The sequence below is a fragment of the Hipposideros armiger genome, unplaced genomic scaffold, assembly GCF_001890085.2.
Source record: "Hipposideros armiger isolate ML-2016 unplaced genomic scaffold, ASM189008v1 scaffold_484, whole genome shotgun sequence".
Classification (NCBI taxonomy): domain Eukaryota; kingdom Metazoa; phylum Chordata; class Mammalia; order Chiroptera; family Hipposideridae; genus Hipposideros; species Hipposideros armiger.
Window position 1 is genome coordinate 826,419 of NW_017731834.1, and position 19,731 is coordinate 846,149.

Consider the following 19,731-nt stretch of genomic DNA (forward strand, 5'->3'; position numbering starts at 1 on the left):
TTTACCAATTAGTAATTATCATAACCTTATATAACTGAGTATCTGGGGAGAAAGGACAAAGAAGTTATTAAGCTGAAAATTCTGGTCTGCACTACCTGCCCTTTGGCTGTAAAATGTACAGAAAACCTTTTATGGGTGAGCTAACACTATTTTATGCATTAGTAATAAAGGATTTTGGTGTCCTGAATCAAAGTTTCTTATACATTTGGAAGCTGTGCTGAAAGGAAAAAAGATGGAAACAGTAATTTCCATCAGCGCAGGGGCCTAAATTTGCTTTCTCAGCTACTAGATCTCAGGGTTCAAAATGTGGTGAGTGATGACATCTGTTCTTTCCTGAGCAATTTGTCTTTCTGAGACCTCCCTAAAATTATTAGGAAGCCTTGTAGGCAAAACCTCTTTATTCTAAAATTGCATTATTGATGCTGCCAAAGTTACTTCTCAGATGACTTTGTCAATTCTTTGTCCTTTTTGCTCCTCGGCTATCCCAAATCTGCTTAGGAAGAGGCTAGTGAACAAAGAAGCTGTTGCTGGTGATAAGATGGGGCGCTGTGGCTAGTGGGTGGCTGGCTGTTAGAAGGGAAGTGTTGGCCACCCTTCCTCTTGTCCTCAAGAGCCTGCATATGTAAAGGGCAGCGTCCATATAGGAGGACACCTTCTTCCTCTCCAAACACCCTGCCCGCCAGACTCAACCCTTCTTCACTCGTGAGGCCTCTCTGACAGTGTTCTCTTCCTCTCCTCTACCTGCTCTCTTCACTCATTTGGTTCTTAATCTACTGTCTTGTGACTCTGCTCTTCTTTTTTTAAAAAAAATATTTAAGCTGCCTGGTACTTATTTGCCTAAGCATTCTATTAACCCTGTTTTTTGCATCCACCATAGGAGCCAACAAATATGATAAACCAAGCACGATCTCAATAAACGTCTGTTGAATGAATAAAAATAGAAATAGTGTAGTGTCAAGGGCTGTGATAATCCTTTAGTGTCATATATTAAAAAAAAAAAAAAAGTAACCCATTCAGTAATGGTTTCCCCAATTTTAGGGATGAGGACCCTGGATCATAATGAGGGTCATGGGGTTCAATCTCAGTGGAGTCACGATTTAATCCTATGCGTGAAGAGTTGTTTCATGGCGCTCATTCTTAGACTTGTGATTTGGGGGCTCAGTGAACTTCTCAGTTCACTTTCCTGCTTCATCATCAGGACAACGAGAGGGTCATCTCAAACAACAGCTGAGGTCCTTTCCTGCTTGACAGATGTGCCAAAACACATGAAGTAGTGACCTTTTCATTCTGGGTGCCTCTGTTTTCTCCATCATTTTGCGTTGGCTTCCACTGACTTCAACAAAAATGGCATTTCGGTTCTTTGACTCATTCCAGTCCTCAGGAGTGGTTTTCCTAAAAAAACACAGACTCTATCTCTGGGATTATTATATGGGAAATAATCATTCACCTATTTTATCTTGCTCATTTCCATACATGTGAGTTGACAAATGCCCTACATGCATTAGTGACAGAGCTTATTACGGAGAGAGAACAGTCTATAGACGTCACACATTTGCGTTTTAGTTTCTGCAAGATTTCCTTGATTTTGAATGTTTCACAAGAATTCTAGAATATTGCCAATAAAATCACTAATAGCAGAATGTAAAGAAAAAAAAAATCCAGGGCCGGCCGAGTGGCGCGATGGTTAAGAACTCGCTTGGGACGCCAGAGGGCCCCGGTTCGGATCCCACATATGAGGGCCAGTGACACTGCCCTCTACAGCTAAGATGCTGAACAACAGCTCAACCTGGAGCTGGGCTGCCGTGAGTCACTGGCGACGGCGTAGGCTGCAGTCCCTGTGGCAGTGGGTTGCCATGGGCTACCGTGTGTAGCCAGCAGCCAGCGTGAGCGGCCAGCAGCCGCAGTGAGCGGCCGCCCAGAAGCCGGCGACTGATCTGCCTCGCCAGGGAAGAGCGCAATGATGGTGCCAACTTGGGCCAGTGAAGCAGCGTCCTCCACAACTAGACTGAAGAACAAAACGACAGCAACTTGTCTGTTCCCCTTCCCCTAATTCCCCAGTACAGTTCCCATCCCCCCAATTACCCAATAAAAATCTTTAAAAAAAAAAATCCAACAAAAAGAAAGAAGGGAAAGGGAGAACAGAATAAACGTGTCGTAGTTAAAAGCTAGGTGCTCTGAAATTTAACATATCTTTAACTGAACTTTGTATGATGTGTGCTCAAGAGCAACTTTAGATTCTGTGGACACTTGAGAATAATCATTACGTGGAAATCAATTAGTTAATGGTATCTACTGAATAATTAATATGCATCCAGCACTGGACTACTACAGTAAAACACAAAAAGCATTAGACATGACTTTTCGTTAAATATATTACCCTCCCATCTGCAAAAGATACCCTGATTTTGAAAATAAGCTGTTTCTGACAGTTTTTTGGCCAGGCAGTGGGCCGGAAAATAAATAAATAACCCTTCAGTTTTGGACATCAAGTTTGACTTTGGCACGGGTTAGAGGTAAGGACTCTGTGACTCAGATATCATGGCCGAAGCACAAGGTGTTGCCAAACCTCCAAATGGGCACCCATCTCCTCTGTACTGTTGGGACAGCCCCCTCTTCCCAGGCCTGGACGCCCGAGCCCCTCATTCCTCTTCCACCTGGCTAGCAGCATGCCGTCTAGAAAGCACTTCCGGATTTCCCCCACTCCCATCCGCATCCCGGGTGCCTAATCTAGGGTCACCAGCCAGCCCTGTGTACCTGAGCCAGTGCTGCTATCCACACTGGAAGTCCTGCTGCCTGGAAACCTCTCAGCTCCAGTCAAACAGGAACAGCCAGCCCCCCTATAAAAGCTGCAGCAACAAGGACCAGAACAAGGCTGCCTCTCCTCTCCTTCTCCTGCTGTTTGCATGTCCCACTCTCTCTGCCTGTGATTTTGCTCTCCCTCTCTTCCTTTAATCCTTCCTTGAAGATTAATTATCTTTCCTAAGCTATTACAGAATAAACTGTATTTTTTTCCCCCTGAGAGACAGTTTCACCCCTCTATAAATAGAATTTTACTCTAGGGGGCAAAAAACCAGCAGCCTTACATAACCTTTCACAAAAGCCCTACTCATATTCTACCGGGCCCAGAAAAGGGCCTACAGTTCCTGAGCTAAGCAGAAACTTCCCTCACCAAGAGGAACACTAGTGATTTTCATTCAGATTGACCCAATCTGCACAGCTGAGCCCCCACATTCTCTGCTTGTACGGTCTGATTTGGAGCACGCCAGTTAAAGCTCCTTTCTCTGTCAGGCAGTGTGGAGAAAAAGCTTCAAAACCTCGCAGGGAGCTTTCTGTCTGGAAAGCTCGACTCTTCTTCAAAAACCTCAGTGACGCCCCCTCGCCCCTGACACAAAGGGCCAGGCAAGTGAGCACTTGGTCTGTTTCATGCCCTGAAGACCATTCCCAATCAAAAGGCAAGGTTCCGCACGGGGTCACCTGGTCCCCTGTCAGGGTTTCACTTTGAGCACCTGTGGTGGGTACTTTTAGCATCAAACCTGAGAAGCAGGGGAGGGAGGGTAGAGAAGGGCCCAGGGCCCCAGTAACTCTTTCAAGTGCCTGTCTTTTTCTTTGGATCTCAGTATTTTTAAGGAGGAAAGGAAGTGAAGGGAGGAGAAAATATGGAATGAAAACCAGCAAACCCTTTTTAAATGTGCCTTCTTTTCTTGAGTGTTGATGAGAAAAGAGAAAAGGCAGATGGAACACCCAAAGGGCATTTTCAGAGCATTTTGAAGGGCTTTAAAACTCAAGGAAAATAAAACATGGCATGGCCTCCTAAACCACGAACCAGAAGGCTGATGTTAGCATAGTGTGTCACGACAAGACCAGCTCCTGAAGCCAAAGCACTCCAAAGAGGTGTCAAGCTGAGATTAGACTCGTATGGAAGAAGCGTTTTCCCATTGACTAGACTTTTACAAAGAAATAGAAACAAGGCAAGGGGCACTTCCATCAGTGGGTTTTCAGTCTCTGAGAGCAGTGCTATCTCAGTGACCTGGGAGTCTAATTCAGGATGTCTGGGTGTGGCCTGAGCCTGTATTTCTAAAAAACTCCCAAGTGATAGAAACTCACTTGTCTGTGGACCGCTTTGACCAGTAAAGCCCTAGGACATAGTTTGTCAAGCTTGGCTGCACACTGGAATCACCTATGGAGGTTTAAAAAATACTTCTGCTGAGCTGCAGTTCAGAGATTCTGAATGAATTCGGATGAGGTGGGGCTGGGCATTGATAAACAGTCAAGGTGACAGCACCACATACAGACAGAAGAGCCTTGGGACAAATCATACGCAACACTACCCGTTAACCAAGCCAGTATTTGCTTCCGAATGTCCATGCTAAGTGGATGCTAGTATCCATCTGTCTATAGGAGACAAATGTGGTTGACCAGAGAGCAGTTAACAGGGGAGGTGAACTTGGATGAGGAATCCACCGAAGTTGTGTTGTATGGTGCCAAGTCTGATCAGTACTGCACTGTGTCAGGTCCAACAGCTGACCCTGTTAGCCTCTAAATCCAGCGAAGGCATGGGCCGTGGCCTGTTAAGCCGTGGCCCACTAAGCCACGGCCAACAGAACTAAGCATGTGCTTGACTTCCAAATGGCTATTGGACACTTACTATCTTCTTTAATTCTAAGTCTTTAAAATCTTCAACGAAATTGAGGAGGGTTCTACAGTGGCTGTGATTTTTTTTTTTTTGTAAAGACTCATCCACAGTATGCATTGAGCTAATATTAATACTAAAACTAGCCAGTATTATGAAACACGAGATGTCAGGCATTGCAAGGGATATTCTATGTATCTAACTGTGGAAGTGAGTTTATCTCCAATGCAGAATTGGGAAAGAGAGGTTTTCTTGCCTCCATTATACAGGTGGGTAAGTCAAAGCCAAGCACACTGGCTGGCAGCCTTGTGTCCCTAGGCTGTGCCACCTGTCTCATCAGGGCCAAAGACCACAGGAACATGCAACTGACTCCTTTGCAACTTGCAGTGAGAGAAGAAAGGCTATGAACTCCATGGCTTCTAAAGGAGCTCTAACTTAAGTCTAAGAGGACACTCCCGTATTTTTTAAGGAATAGAATGGAGAGAAAATGTATAGGAAAGAAGCATATGGAGACAATAAACTGAAAAAACGTTTCTTTTAAATCTTAGGTTCATATTTTTCCCTTTGTAATTCACCAAGAGTGATCAGGTACACATTTCAAAGGAGGCCGGAGGAAAAGGAAACATTCCCACGCCAAACCTGCTTCTACAGAAAAGGTGAAGTCCTGTTTTCTCTGCTCAGCGATAGCTTCCAAATAAGTGGCCTGGTACACATGCTTCTAATCATCAGTTGTGTAGCTCTTTACACTGTTCAAAACCCCTTAGCCTTGGTTACATTAGTTATGTCCACACAACCCCATAAGGTATTTCTAGACATATAGGATAGGTTCATAAATTCATGGCAAGGATTGCCTAGATAACTTGCTTCAATTTTTAAATGACTGCACTGAGATTAGAAAAAAAGTATTTGTCATGAATGCATTGCAATGAATTCAACCAATATTTACAGTAGCCTCCCCCAATCTGCCAGGGATATGTTCCAAGACCCTCAAGGGCATGCCCAAAACCACAGAATCAAACCCTCTATATACTATGTTTCGTTTTTTGTTTTTTTTTTCTTTACACACATACCTTGTCACTTAAAGGAAGCACTTTATACTTTCTCTTTGGCACATCTGAATTGCCAGCATCACTACTCTTATGCTTTGGGGCTATTAAGTAAGTAAAATAAGGGTGACTTGAACACAAGCACTGCGATACTAGGACAGTCTGAGATGGCTACTAAGTGACTAAGGCATGGGGAGTGTATACAGTCATACCTCGTTTCATTGCTCTCCACTTTATTGTGCTTCACAGATTTTTCACAATTTACAAACTGAAGGCAACACCCTCCACCAGCAAAAAGATCCTGACTTGTTAAAATAACTAGGCACAGTGTCAGGTGGGTAATAGACTTATTGGGTTATCATTTCATGAGGTAACGTAAATGTCTAATCACTAGGTTGCTTTGTACACCTGAAACTAATAAAAAAATGTTAAGAAAAAAAGATTCTGACTTGCTTTGTTGAGTTACTCCCTTTACTGTGGTGGTCCGGATCCAAACCCACAACATCTCTGAGGTCTGTATATCTGCACAGTGTGGAGACAGTAGACAAAGAATCGACTCATGTCCTGGGTGGAGTGGAGCAGGACAGGGCGAAATTTCATCATGCTACTCAGAACAGCATGTAATTTTAAATTTATGAATTGTTTATTTCTAGAATTTTCCATTTAATATGTTTAGACTGCAGTTGACAGCAGGTAACTGAAACCACAGAAAGGGAAAATGCAGGTGAAGGGGTGATGACTGTCCTGAGTACGAATAACTACCATCTTCCGGAGAGGATCCGAAGGTCTTCTCAGGCCTCAGCTAAGCTGTTACCAGGCATAGTTCTCTTGGCCTTGGTTATACTGATCTTTGAATTCATGATGCTTTCTCCCACCCGAGGGCCTTTGTACGCACTTTTCTTACCTAGCATTCTCTTTCTGACCTCCCCAAATTTCCTCTTTAACTAAGTTAATTCATCTTCACGTGTCAACCACAACTTCCTCAGGGAAGCCTTCTTTCATCTGCTGAGGTATTCTCCTACAGTATTTTCTTGTCTTCAAAGCCTTATCTCATTTGAAATTATGGATTTATTAACATATTCATCGATTAGCATATTCCATGGAATATTAACATATTCCATCCCACTAGACTCAAAGCTCCATCACCACCTTAGCACACACTCCATAAGGGAAAGAAGAAAGGGTCACTGAAGTCTGGGGATGCATGTGTAGCAACAGGCACCAGATCTGCCAGGAAAAACACTACCTTCATTCTTACCATACCTATAGCACAGCTCACACATGACTGACAACTCTTTAAGCTCCCTTCTTTTTGTTTTTGTTTTGTTTTGTTTGGGCCAATCTAAGGACGCAGGATGAATGGATTGGGTCTGTCAGCCCATCTGGCTAACATTAATATATTAATGATACAATGCATAAACATTGCAGTTGATGCTTTTCAGTCTGCCCCGCATTTTTTGTGCTGCTTTTTATTTAACGAGCACTTTGTTCTGCCTTGTGGCCTCTTTAGCTATGTCTGTGCCTGTCACCTTGACTTGATAAACTGTTGAAAGACAGAAACACATTTAGGACTTTCATTTAATTCTTTGTAACTCACAGTAAATGCTCAGTAACTCTTATCTTGAATAAAAATCTTAATCTTATTTGATCCTTATAATGCCTCAATGATTTTGTAAGGCATTAATAGTCCTGCCTGAAAAATGAGAACACAGATTTTAAGAGTGACAAAGTGTGTGCCCGTGAATGACTGCACAAGAAGCTAAGGACTATGTTGAGTCTATATTTTCTGATATATGACTTGGGAGACCTTACTTAGAAGAGCACATGACATCTGGGTCCCCTGAGTACCCAAAAGATATAAACAAACTTGAGGGAGATCGGAGGGAAAAATAAACACAATTAAGCTTCTCCAGGGATATGAGGAAAGATGAAATGAACTAAATATTTATAGTCTAGTTAAGTAAAGGCTAAGGGGGGACCCAAGAACGATGCATGGCTAGAACTATCTAATACACGTCAGCACAGCAAGCCAGAGTGTCACTGAGGAGGGAACACAGGGTCCAACAGCTGGGCGACAGGAGCAATGGGAAGAACATTTAGAACAGGGCCATCTAAGATGAACTGTAAAATAACATTTTAACAGCAAGGACTGATAGGCTGCTGAAAAGTTTCCCAGGGGAACCAGTAAACCAACCATCCCTGGAGATGTCTCAAACCAGAGAGAAAATAACCTAGAAATTGTCCTGCAGGGAACAGCTCTGCCCAGACATTAGACATGAAAGGAAAAGCTTTGTGGATTTTCTCTCTAATTTATATTCTTCTGGGATCCCATGGGGCTGAGAAAAGATGTGAAAACAATGAACTGAGGACTCCGGGTGCCGGGGGGTTCCTTAGATGTCTCAGCTTTGGCTCACATCTCTAATGAGTCTGCACAGAGGCAAAACACTAGAGAAGCCATTGCTGCTAGCAGATCCATGCTGTATTTCATCCAGGGCCCTTCATTAGCCTGTCCCATAGGAACAGGTGAAACAATTATGAGCCCAAACAAAAACTGGGAGGTGTGCATACGCACACGTGCACGCATGGTTGTTCATTTGAAACCCACAGTCATATGTGTAACCGTGATTCTGGACCTATGCATTTGACCACACTGGAAACATAACCACATTCCAATGGTCAGATTAGGATGTTTCACTCAGACTTGGCATCTACCATTATAACGCTGTGATTGAGTCATCTTTTAGTTCTGTTCTATTCAGGAGATTTATAGTGTTCCTCAGATTAAGTCTGGCACCCTATCATCTGGCTTCCCTGTGAGTGATACGCTACACAGACATAATAAACAGGACAAGACAGGATACTGACAAGGTAAGGGCTGCTCTAGGTATTCAATAATCTTACAGTGACTAAGGATCTTCCTTCCAGTTTAAAATAAGTGTATATTCTGGAAAGATGTTAAAGGAAAATCTGGACTAAAATAAGCATGATAAGTATCAGGTGACAACTTCCTAAAAATTAGGCTACTGATAACATCTATGCCTAAAAGCAAAAGGCTGCTTAGTAGGAAAAACAGAATAACTACTGATAATATTGATGCCATAAAGCAAATGGTGGCTCAGTTAAAGAAACAGAATCAGAATCATCTTGCTAAAATCACAAATGGCTAATACATGTATGGGGGAAAATGCTCAACCTTGTCAGCAATCAGGGAAAGGCAAATTAAAACCATAGTGAGATTGAGGTGCTAATTCATATCCACCATGTGAGGGCAAACTAAACATATGACTGTTCCAAGTATTGGTGGAGACATGGACCAAAGGGGATTTTCTTAAGTTCCTGGAGTTTCTATAGATGCAAATTGTCACTGCCTCCTAAAAGTAAAGATATCCTTTCAATGACTCAGCAATTCTACTCTTAGATATGTACCCTAGACATGGTGGTGAATTTGGTCTAGGGGACATGTTCAAGAATGTTCGTAGCACTATTACAGGCAATAACAAAAAAACTGATGTCACAAAAGGCCATCAATGGTTGATTAGATAAAGTATGATTAACTAATATAGTGGAATATTATACAGCAGAGAAAGTAACTGAAATGCAGGAATATGCATCCTCATAGACTAATATCAAATTTTAATGTTTAGCAAAAATGCAAATCAGGGAAGAATACACACATTATATTTATTTTATAATGGCCAAGTACAGGCAAAGCAAAATAATATGTGAAAGATGCATACATATGTGGCAAAACTATCAAAATGTCAAAGGACTAATTCACACAAAAACTAAGGAAACTGCTGGTGGGTACATGGGTATTTGTTTCATTATCATTATTGTTATTGTGATCATCAATGTTATTATTATTAATTATACCAAATAGCATATGTATAGTACAGTTCAGAATTTAAATAAATCGTAGAATGTCGAAGCTAGTAATATACCTGGAAGTAATCGAGTCCATGCTCTCCTTTAACAAGGAAAATATGATGGCCAAAGAAAATGGCATATAAAGTACTATCAGATTTCAGAAATGCTACAAACCCATTAGTTAAAACCAATTAGCTTTTTTCCATCTAGTGTGGGACTCAGGTCCTGATTTAGGATCTTCTCTTTTATTTCAGACACAATCTCAACAAAACCCAGCCACCTATTTCTTAGCAAATCAAAAATAGAAAAAATAACAACTGTTTTGAAGAAGATATATTAACAGGGGAAGTCTGAGCTGGAGACAAGCAAGTAGATAAAATACATGTTATAAATCAGGCATAAAATTTTTAAGGAAATCGAAGCAGCAGCCTTGGCCATATGGAAAAATAAACAGCCCTGAATGATGAAATACCTTCAGAAATCATCCCATAATATCAGATAACACACTAACTGAGCCGCAGTGACACCTTGGATCTATTAAGGACAGGTTAAGTTAAGTCCTACATACTTAAAAGGCAGCTTAGTGGATATTTTTTAAAGACTATGGAAAAGCTGGTGAAATCTAAAAATGTTTTTTAATAAGAAACTTCAGTTAGTAAGAAAATTGACTCTGAGCAAATAATATTCATATTAACTGTTTAACTCTTTTGTCCTCTTATAAAAATGTAAAAGAAGGTTTAAAAACATTTTAGATGCCAGAATAACGTTGGTCCTGATAAGACCTCTCATCAGGTCACAATACTACACTAATGAGTTGGTGTTTTCATTAGATGGTATCATAAAGATTCAATTAATTCAGTGGAACATTTTTGTCCTAGATACTCTCAAGAGTAGACTTCTAGCAAGAACCAACCTTTAAAGGATGAGCAAAGTATAAGGGAAAATCCCCAAACCGCAATACAACCCCTGTTAAGTCTCATCATAATAATCACAAGTGGTATAAAGAGCCTTCGTCCCCCGAAACTGTGAAATGACTGAGCAAGCAAGAAGTCGCAAAATTAAAATGTGTAAAACTAAGCTCAAGTACATTATGAAAATGAGAAGTAGGTTATAGGCACTGGGCTCAGGAAATTTAGCAGAGAGGAGGAACCTTCCCACCCAAGTTGTGCCATAACAGTAGCCTTTAAAAATAGGATCAATAAATACAGAATGATTTGTGTGTTTTCAGGTTGAACTTTCCCCCCAAGAAATGAAAGCTGTGAATAATATGGTTGTGTGGAACTATTTCTAAAACACAGCACGTACTAGTTTACCATTGGCAAATTACCATCAATAGCGACAAAATAGGAAAATTCAATCATACACGTTACTATGTTGTATGTCTAAACCATCCCATTGGGCATAGTTCAGGCATTTCGAAACCACCAAAGAAAACATACTTACTAACCACTGTGTTCAAGAGGCTTGGTTTTTAAATCTCAGGCTAAAATTTGTCAAAGAATGTTAGAGCACCACAGTATTTTGTCCATCAATAAGCCAAGAGTATTTCTACATGTTAGTAACAGTGCTGAACCAGAGAAATATAAGGAATGAACACTCATGTGGGAGGAAGCGAAAGCGTGATACTAAATTGTGCTGTAATTTACCTGAGTGCAGCAATTATAAAGGTGTAAAATAATTTGCATTTTATTTTTTGCTATTACCCACTTGGCATACGTAACATGTAATTTTAGCTGCACATTTTTTTAATTGGTCTGTAGGTAAAATATGATGGATTGTTCATCCTTTCTTATTGACACGTTTACCAATTTTTTTACTTGAGGTCTTGTTTTGAAGGAAAATATCTTAAATGCTTTAGGTCAGTGCCATGCTACTGATATCATAATACCATGGAAGACGTGCTTTGATCTCTGAAAAGTAGTAACTTGGAAGAAAATTAAAGTTCTATTATTCCAACCCAGGAAAACCCTCCTCAGAAGTAGTATGCCTAGGTTGGCATGACCTTCTGTATTCTAGGGCTTGTTCCTACCTCTTCTTAATGCTCATGAGCTCTAGAACTTCAATAATACTGGCTGACAGGCCACTAGGTAAGGGTCTCCTGTGGTAAGAGTACTATTTAGCTATCTGTAGAGGACAGCTCAACTCTCCACTAAAGGAAACACTCATGCAAATCTTTTTAAGGCCAATTACTGGGATCTTATGAAGTGTAATACAGCATGTTGAACACAACGCCTGGGGGTCGGGGCCTTGGGTTTACAGTGAGAAAGGCTTTCCTGGGTGTTAGCACAGGAGGAAGCGTGGATCTGATACAGTTCAGAGATGAGAGCTATGATTCTGTAGACAGGCTGGACAGAAGCAAGATGTCCACTAGCAGCCTGCACAACAATCCACTGGGCATCATGCTGTCGTGTTAATATTTAATTCTGTGTGTTTCTATCAAGAGTTACTGAGGGGCTGGCGGAGTGGCGCATTGGTTAAGAGCTGGCTTGGGACGCCAGAGGGCCCCGGTTGGGATCCCACATATGAGGGCCAGTGACACTGCCCTACACAGCTAAGATGCTGAACAACAGCTCAACCTGGAGCTGGGCTGCAGTGAGTCACCAGCGACGGTGTAGGCTGCAGCCCCTGCTGCAGTGGGTTGCCATGAGCTACCGTGTGTAGCCAGCAGCCAGCATGAGCGGCCAGCAGCTGCTGTCAGCGGCAGTCCAGAAGCCGGNAAAAAACAGAGATCCAATTTTTCAAGATTCTAGGATCTTCCAGGATAGTCTGCTGTTTTCCTCTCAGACGGGGAAATGCTAGACATAAGCAGTATTAGAACTGAAGGCAATATCCGTGATCATTTTTAACGTGCGCGAAATTCCAAGATGTGAAATTCATTTCAAAGAGCCAAATGAGCCAAGCCTTGCCAGCGGCCCTGCGGGGTAAGCCCCCTGGCCAAGAGATGCCCCCAGCCCCGGTGCTGCCAGCAGCTCTGCTATGCGAATGGCTCAGGACACATCTGCTCAATGGGGGCTGCGATGTGCTTGCTAACGTGGTACCTTCATTCACAAGTATATGATGAGCTTTCACTGTGTGTAAAGAACGATGTGAAGTGATGTGCGGGCCACAAGAGTGAACGAATCATCAGATTCCCATGCCGTCATGAGTTTACCATGTAGGAAGGGAAACGCGATGCCGTATCATGAACTTGTCGGTATCAGACACATAGGTACAAACATATCATTATGTGCTCTGTTGAATTATTTTCTAATCTTTTTTCATTGCCATGAGGCTTTAACATTTTATCAAGATATGTACAATAAACGCATTAGAAATATGAGGAGAAATAGAAGGAAGCCCCCAAATTATAGTGTGGCAATCATTAAATTGTTTTTAAAGTTTGACAGATCAAATTAGTTAAAAATGTAAAATGGAGACCGTGTCAGCAGTGGAACTAGGTGGAGGCAGAGCCCCTGGATTGGAGCTCTTCTTATTTTCTTTGCCTTAGGAAAGAATTGAGCTCAGAGTCTGGGACACACCAGACCTTGAACTTCTCGTGAACTGCTTTCAACTCTCATGGCTGGAGAGTTGCAGGTGCACAAAGCCAGCCAGTTATTACAAGCCCCACTGATTGGTGAATGATGTCCTTAGTGGAAATGCAGTTTAAGGTGAGAGATGGGAAGCTGGCCTAGGAGTCTAGAGACTGGGCTTTAGCCCACTTCTGACCTTGGTCAAGGTCATTTATAACATAAGGGAAATGACCGCATCGGTGGTTCCAGAGTGGCATTGCACCTCAGAGTCATCAGAGGTGTTTCTTAAAAATACAGCTTCATGAGCTCTGTCCAACATGTACTGAATCATTATCTCCTCAAGGTGATGTCTGGGCATCTACACTTTCATAAAACATCCTAAGAAATTTTATGAAGGAAGCCTAGTGCTGACGACGAGGCCACTGGCCAATGACTGGAAATCACTGAATTAGATGATCTCTAGNTTGTCTGTTCCCCTTTCCCCAATTCCCCAGCACTGTTCCCATCCCCCAATTCCCCAATAAAAATCTTTAAAAAAAAAAAAGTTACTGAGATCCCAGGCTACGTACAATTCATTAAGGTATAACGAACTATTGTGACAATTCATGAAGCTCTTCAATCCTTCTCTGGATCATCATAATGAAAAAAACAGGAAAAAAAAAGATGATGATTCCACGTTTACATTTAATGGATTGCAAATGTGCATAGTGTTTATCACTCTCCGTTAGGGATTACAGTACTTTTCCAGAACCAAGTGACTTTTTATCTTTAGTTAATTAATCAAGTAATCCTCAGTGGACTTATGTCATTATTCTTTATACTCAGGCAACAGGAAGGTTCCCAAAATTTACATAATACAGTTCATCTAAGAGATTATCATCTAAGGTAGATTAATCCATCAAAAAGGTATCATTGGAACTGGTAGCTGTGCAACAAATACCTAAACAGAGCAACGTGGTCCTAATGTGTAGCGAGTTGCTGAGAGCATACAGGCCAAGTAGGAAGAGCTAAAGCCAGGCAAGTAGAGCTCACTCACCAGTGAAACCACTAAGGTTTCCAGAAGTCTCTATGAAATTAGCACAATCTTAATTCACCCCAAAGTCATCCATCTGGGGAGGCAGCAGTGGAGGGTGGAAACCCTCTCTTCTCTGTGCCTGCACAACTGTGTTTTCATTTAAGAAAATGCCTGGAACAACTGCCTTCTTTTCTAATAGAGTTATCCTGTCTGGTAGAAGCGTAAGGAAGAAGGTTCACCTGCAGAGTTCAGGATGGCAAATTCCCCAAAGAAACAGTAAGCACATTTACTTTTAAATGTCATCTTAGGGCACAGGCTTCCATGGAAAGAAATATTCTGCTCAGAAACTGCAGCATTGCCTGCGAACAGGAGGCAGCACCTAAAGCTAGGCGTTTGGCTGGGAAGTCAAGATGTAAATCAGGGCTTGTTTCCAGAGGAGGGAGACAGTGCGAGGAGACCCCAGTGCCTGCAGCAGGAAACATCCCGGGGGGCAAAGCACGGGCAAGTTTGCAGACTCAGAGACGACTGGATGCACGAGAAAAGAAACGCAAGCTGGAGAGGAAGAAATATCTCCTCTCACAAAAGATGTGTTTGAGGATAACGAGAGTGCTGGGATCCCCTTGGAAGATGCAGTGTCATCCCTGACTTCTCCAGAAAAAAAGTAAAAATATCCCCTTCCACCCCAAAATCACCTCCCCAATCTCTGGACCAGCTCCCCATTGGCTGAGAAAACCAGACTCCAGCCTGCAGACTCCCTGTCCTGCAGGACAAACTTTCAGCAGGCTTCTCTCGGCAATTGAGATCCGATTAAAGCGCTCCGTCTTCAATGAAAATAATAAGAAGTTTGCTGAGAGGTTAACCTGCCAGAGAATGAACGTAAGTCATACACACTGAGAAGTTATAAATCTCTCTCCAGAAAAAAAATGCCTATCAGCAACCCAAGCCAGCCTAGCTTTTAAGAGCATTAAAGCAATAGCACTAAGCCTAATATATTCACATATAACACATGTGGTGGCTGTTTCACTTGCTTCATAACTCAGAGGGCAACTGCTGCTGGGTGGGAAATGGATGCTGTGACAGGTCGCTGGTGATTTATGCTGCAGTACTCAAAGAGGAGTGGACAGCCGGGCTGCCCAGGAGCCCTCAGGTCCTGCCATGCTCCATCAACAGCAAACACAGATGGGGCATCTGACCTACTCTGGCTAGGGAGATGAAAAAGGGACGAAGAAGGCAGCCAGCCCCATTTTACCATGTCCAGGCTACATCAGTTCTGACAGATATTTTTTTTCTTCAATAGAATACAACCCAAACATATATATGAAGAATAAATTAATGAGTCAACATGTATATACCTGCTATTTCATTCATTAATATCTAAAATGTTTGCCTCATCCGAGATCCTGGAACTCTATTTTGCTTGGTGCTCAAGTCAAATACATTAAGAAGATGGCATCTTACAAAAGCCAACTAAAAAGCCCCATTCTCCTCTAGCGTCAAGTCTTCATCCTATGCTGGCACTGTTCAGAGATGCCCTTAGTTATGTCATAACAATTTCATAGAAATTTACAGCAGCTTCAGACTTTATCTAGGAAGTGGGGAAATCCCCAGCGCTACTGCAAGTAATCCTTTGTTACCCATCAACAAAGTCTTTAAAACATCCTGCTGAATGGGGGTTTCACTGTCAGTAAAGGAGACACTTGGCCTTATTAAGGGCACCTCCTACTGGTCCTTTCAGAGAATGAACTCTGCTTTCTTCAGCATCAATTCCCTGCCATGTACCTAAAGAGGGGAAATTGCTACTAAGATAAAGGAGAAGCCGGTTAATGAGCGAAGACCAGAGTGATCTGACTTAACAGTATCTCAAAATAGCACCATCCACTTTCCTGGGACCTGTGCAAAGTATATCACCATCCATTTGCAAACAAACAGAATGAATTTAGAAGTATGGGAAGCTTGAAGTTTTAGATAGATCCACAAGCCAATCCACAGGCATATCCCTTGTCTATGCTTATTTTTGTCTGCCTTTTCAAACACAGACGTGTCTGTTGATGAGGAAATGAAAATAAAGCAGTACTATGTGGCCGTCACTCTGTAGACAAATAAACTTAAGTGGGAAGAGGGATATTCAATTAATTTAGGTATTAGTAAAACATATATAAACCCATCTCCATTTATTTACCTCCACCCTTCACCAGACAAAGTCACTTGGGAAATGGCTTTAAAATATTTTAGTTTAATAGATAAAACGTCATTGTCTATTCTTGCACATCTTGCCTAAGGCAATATTTTCAGCCAACTCATTTCAAGCCCCGCCCAGTAGACTTGCTACCCAGCGAGGGATGCCCCCTCTGAACTTCCCCTCTCCCCTCTGTGGCGCCTCTCAAACTGCCCAAGGGAGCTCCGCAAGTCCATCTTCTGTGCAGAAGGAGGGTCCTGCTCGCTACCTAGCCTCTGTGGGTAACAAGCGGGGAATTTTGAAAAGACAGCTATTCATTATTTCGCGGATGACCCCCGCCCACCTTCGGAGGGAGTAATTGCTGAGGACAAAGCTCCGGGAGACAGGAGCCCGGGAGGGGGGACCTGGCCGGAGATGGAGGGAGGGAGGGTGGCAACGCAGCGGGCCGCGGAGCGCAGGGATGCGGGTACTCATGCACCACACGCGCACGCGTGCATGTTCTCTGTCTCTCTCTCTCTGTCTGTCTGTCTCTCTCTCTCTCTCTCTCTCTCATTCTTTCTCTCGCTCTGACAGAAGGAAGGTGAGGAGTCGGGGGTCCGTGTGGCTGCCCAGATTCCTGTTAGCTCGTGGCCGCACCAGGATTTGGAGAGCCTCCTGCTGCTTCCGTGCTTGGCTGTCTGAATCCCTAGCGACCTGGAGAGGCACATTCTCCGCTCGAATCCGCCACCCTGGGCCATGCAGCACTTAGCAGGAACAAGAAAGCCGGAGCTGCAGGCTCAGGGGCAGCTGGGGGCTTGGCCGTCATTTACCTTCCATCCCCCGTTAATTTCCAAGGCGCTGGCTGGTTCGGGTCCTCCTACCCAACGCCTGGCCCCTGCCGACGGCTCGTTGTCTTTGGGATTTGGGAAAAGGTCGTTTCCGAAGGGATCTGAATGCTCGGCCGGCTGTTCTCCACTCCTTCCCCGCCAGGCCCAACAACCCCTGCGCCCTAGTGCCCACCTACATTTGTGGTGAGGCCCGGCAAAACGAGTGGATATGAAAATGATGCTTTTTACTCTTTTTAAAAATTTTTTTTGGCCGTCGATGCCCCCGTTCCATATTCGGAGACTGCAGCAGCCCCAAGCATCCCTCAGATTCCTCTTTCTCCTGCTCTAACCCAACCCATTCCCCAAACAGTTTTGCCATTTTTAATTAGAAAAACTGCGCTTGCCAAGCGCCAGAGCCAGGGGGCCGGTTGCCTGGAATATCAATCATTTGGAGTTTGGAACTGTCCTGGAGATATGTGGAGACTTAGCATGCGAACTGAATCCACCGTTAAAAAATAAAACAAAACACGCTTCCTTCTTCCTAGCAACTCAGCGCCTCTTTCCAGCATCACTGCCCCCTCCTCCGAAGTACCAAACACAGTAGCTGTCCCTTTCTCGAGTCTCAACCAGCAAGTCTAGAAATCCCCAACGGAGACGCATGTAGCCACACAAACGACTCAGCCCACACTCCGCACAGACTTCCCCAGACCCCCTTCCATGACCTCCGTTCGGCCCTGTTACCCCAACCCGTGGCTTTCCGAGGCTTTGAGGATGCAACCCAGTTCCTTTCAACGACATCCCCTCACCTGCCTCCTCCCTGCCCCAGCCCGCCAGCTCTCCAAATCAAGGCAAGTATTGGCAAAAGCTAGGATGCAAGAGAACCAGATTAAAAAAAGAGCGGAGGGGCGCCCGCCTCCCCTGCCACCAACATCTTGCACCCCCAGGGGGGGAAAAAAGTCTCCCCGTCTTTTATCATTGGTGAGGAAATGGGGCACAGAGCTCCGAACATCTTGCTCTTTCTCCCTCTACCCCAACCGTACCACTCGCCAAATGAAAAGAGAAGGAAAAGGAAAGAGGGTGGGAGGTGTGGAGGACGAGGAGAAGAAAGGAAAGAACCTCTTACCGGTGACTTGAAGATGTGCGCTGAGCAGGGTAGCTCCGAAGAGTACAAAAGCCAGCTTGGGTACCCAAACACATCCAAGACTATTCTCCATATTTCAGCCAACACCTTCGGGGCCGGGGGTCCTGGGCAGCGGCGGCTCTCACACACATGCACTCACACGCACACATGCACACATGCACACACTCGCGCCGAGCCCCTTCGGCTTCCTCCTCCTCGCCGTCCTCCTCCTCCACCTCCGCTGCGCCTCTTCTGCCTCCGAAGCCTTTCTCCGCGTCCACTGACCAAATCAGCAGCAAAAGGAGGCAGCAAAAAGTTCCATTCAGTCCAACAGATGCCAAGCTCCCCCCCGTGAAAACCTTGGAAAACTAACTCAAGGAAACAGAGCGGGCCAGAGGAGGGAAGACAGCTCTCCACCGGGCCTGGGAGTCATCAATAAACAGAATATGCAGGAGGGACCGAGAGGAGGCAGGGAGCAATCCTATGGCTGGGCTGTGCATGAAAAGGTTGAGGCTGGTTCCCTGTCTTCGGCTGGGTAAAGTTGAAGAGAAAAAAAAAAAAAAATCCCCCGAGAACTGGGGATGCTGTTCGTTTTTCCTCCAAGAGCCGAAGGGACCGAGGGAGGAGAGCCGGGGGGCTGCTGGGTGGAGCGCTCTCACTTGTTACTGGGGTGTCCGCCCGCGGTGTGTGAGCTGGGAGTTGGAGCCGTACTATCCATTGATCCGGAGAAGTGGAGGGCTGGAAGGGAAAATGTGGAGACCGGAGGGGAACGAACTGGATCAGGCAAAGATTCCAGGGGAAGGAGGGGGGGGGGGGCGAGGGATGACGGCGAAGGGAAAAAAGAGCGGTCGGAGGAGGCTCTTAGCGGCTGCATTCGCCTGGTCTACATATCAATGAGCAGGGATGCCCTCTGTGGGCAAAGCGTGGGAAGTCACTTTTGTCAATGGAGCCAGTGAAATGCGTGAGCGTCTGGGGGTTCTGCAGCTCTCTTTTCACACTCCACCCTCTAGAAACTATCTTGGACTGGAAAACCGAGGACGGCTTAGCAGCAAAGAGGCAAGAGATTTGCTACTGGCCCAAAATTAGCCCAGTTAAAAAGGAGCAAAGGACAGTGGAAATGGCTAGTGGATAAGCTATTTCATTGTTTTTTGTTTTAAAGGGTGTGTTCAATAAGTTTTGATACAGGCTGAATTGAATCTTTTCAGGTCTCTGGCATATGAGTCAATGACACTTAAAAAGCAGCCTAAGTCTTATATACGTGTGCCCTTTTTTTTAGTTTCAGTGACTCCCTGTTTGTCTAGACTTCAGCCTGTATGGAAATCCCTTTTATATTCTTGCTTCTCATGACATTCTTGCATAAGCCCTACTGTCGTGCCATGAATTTACACTGTATATACAAACCTTATTTTCATAATGGAGTAATGTATTAATTTAATATACTATTATAGTTATAAATTATTAAGTGATTTGGGATAGACAGTCCAACTCTGTCAAAATCATGGGCTCAGCTTTCATGACCAGACAAAACCAGAGATGACAGTGACTCTTTTTCTGAAATATTT

The 19,731-nt window shown here is 43.8% G+C and overlaps 1 protein-coding gene across 1 annotated transcript in view; it reads right to left on the reverse strand.

Annotated features, from left to right (window-relative positions):
- The window catches only part of LOC109395810 (netrin receptor DCC-like), a 498,319-nt gene extending 479,487 nt beyond the window's left edge, over nucleotides 1-18,832 (reverse strand). Inside the window, exon 1 of the mRNA XM_019667140.1 lies at nucleotides 18,173-18,832. Coding sequence (XP_019522685.1) covers nucleotides 18,173-18,263 — 91 coding nt within the window. The 5' untranslated portion in view covers nucleotides 18,264-18,832. The remainder of the gene's footprint in view (nucleotides 1-18,172) is intronic.
- Nucleotides 18,833-19,731: the final 899 nt, after the last annotated feature.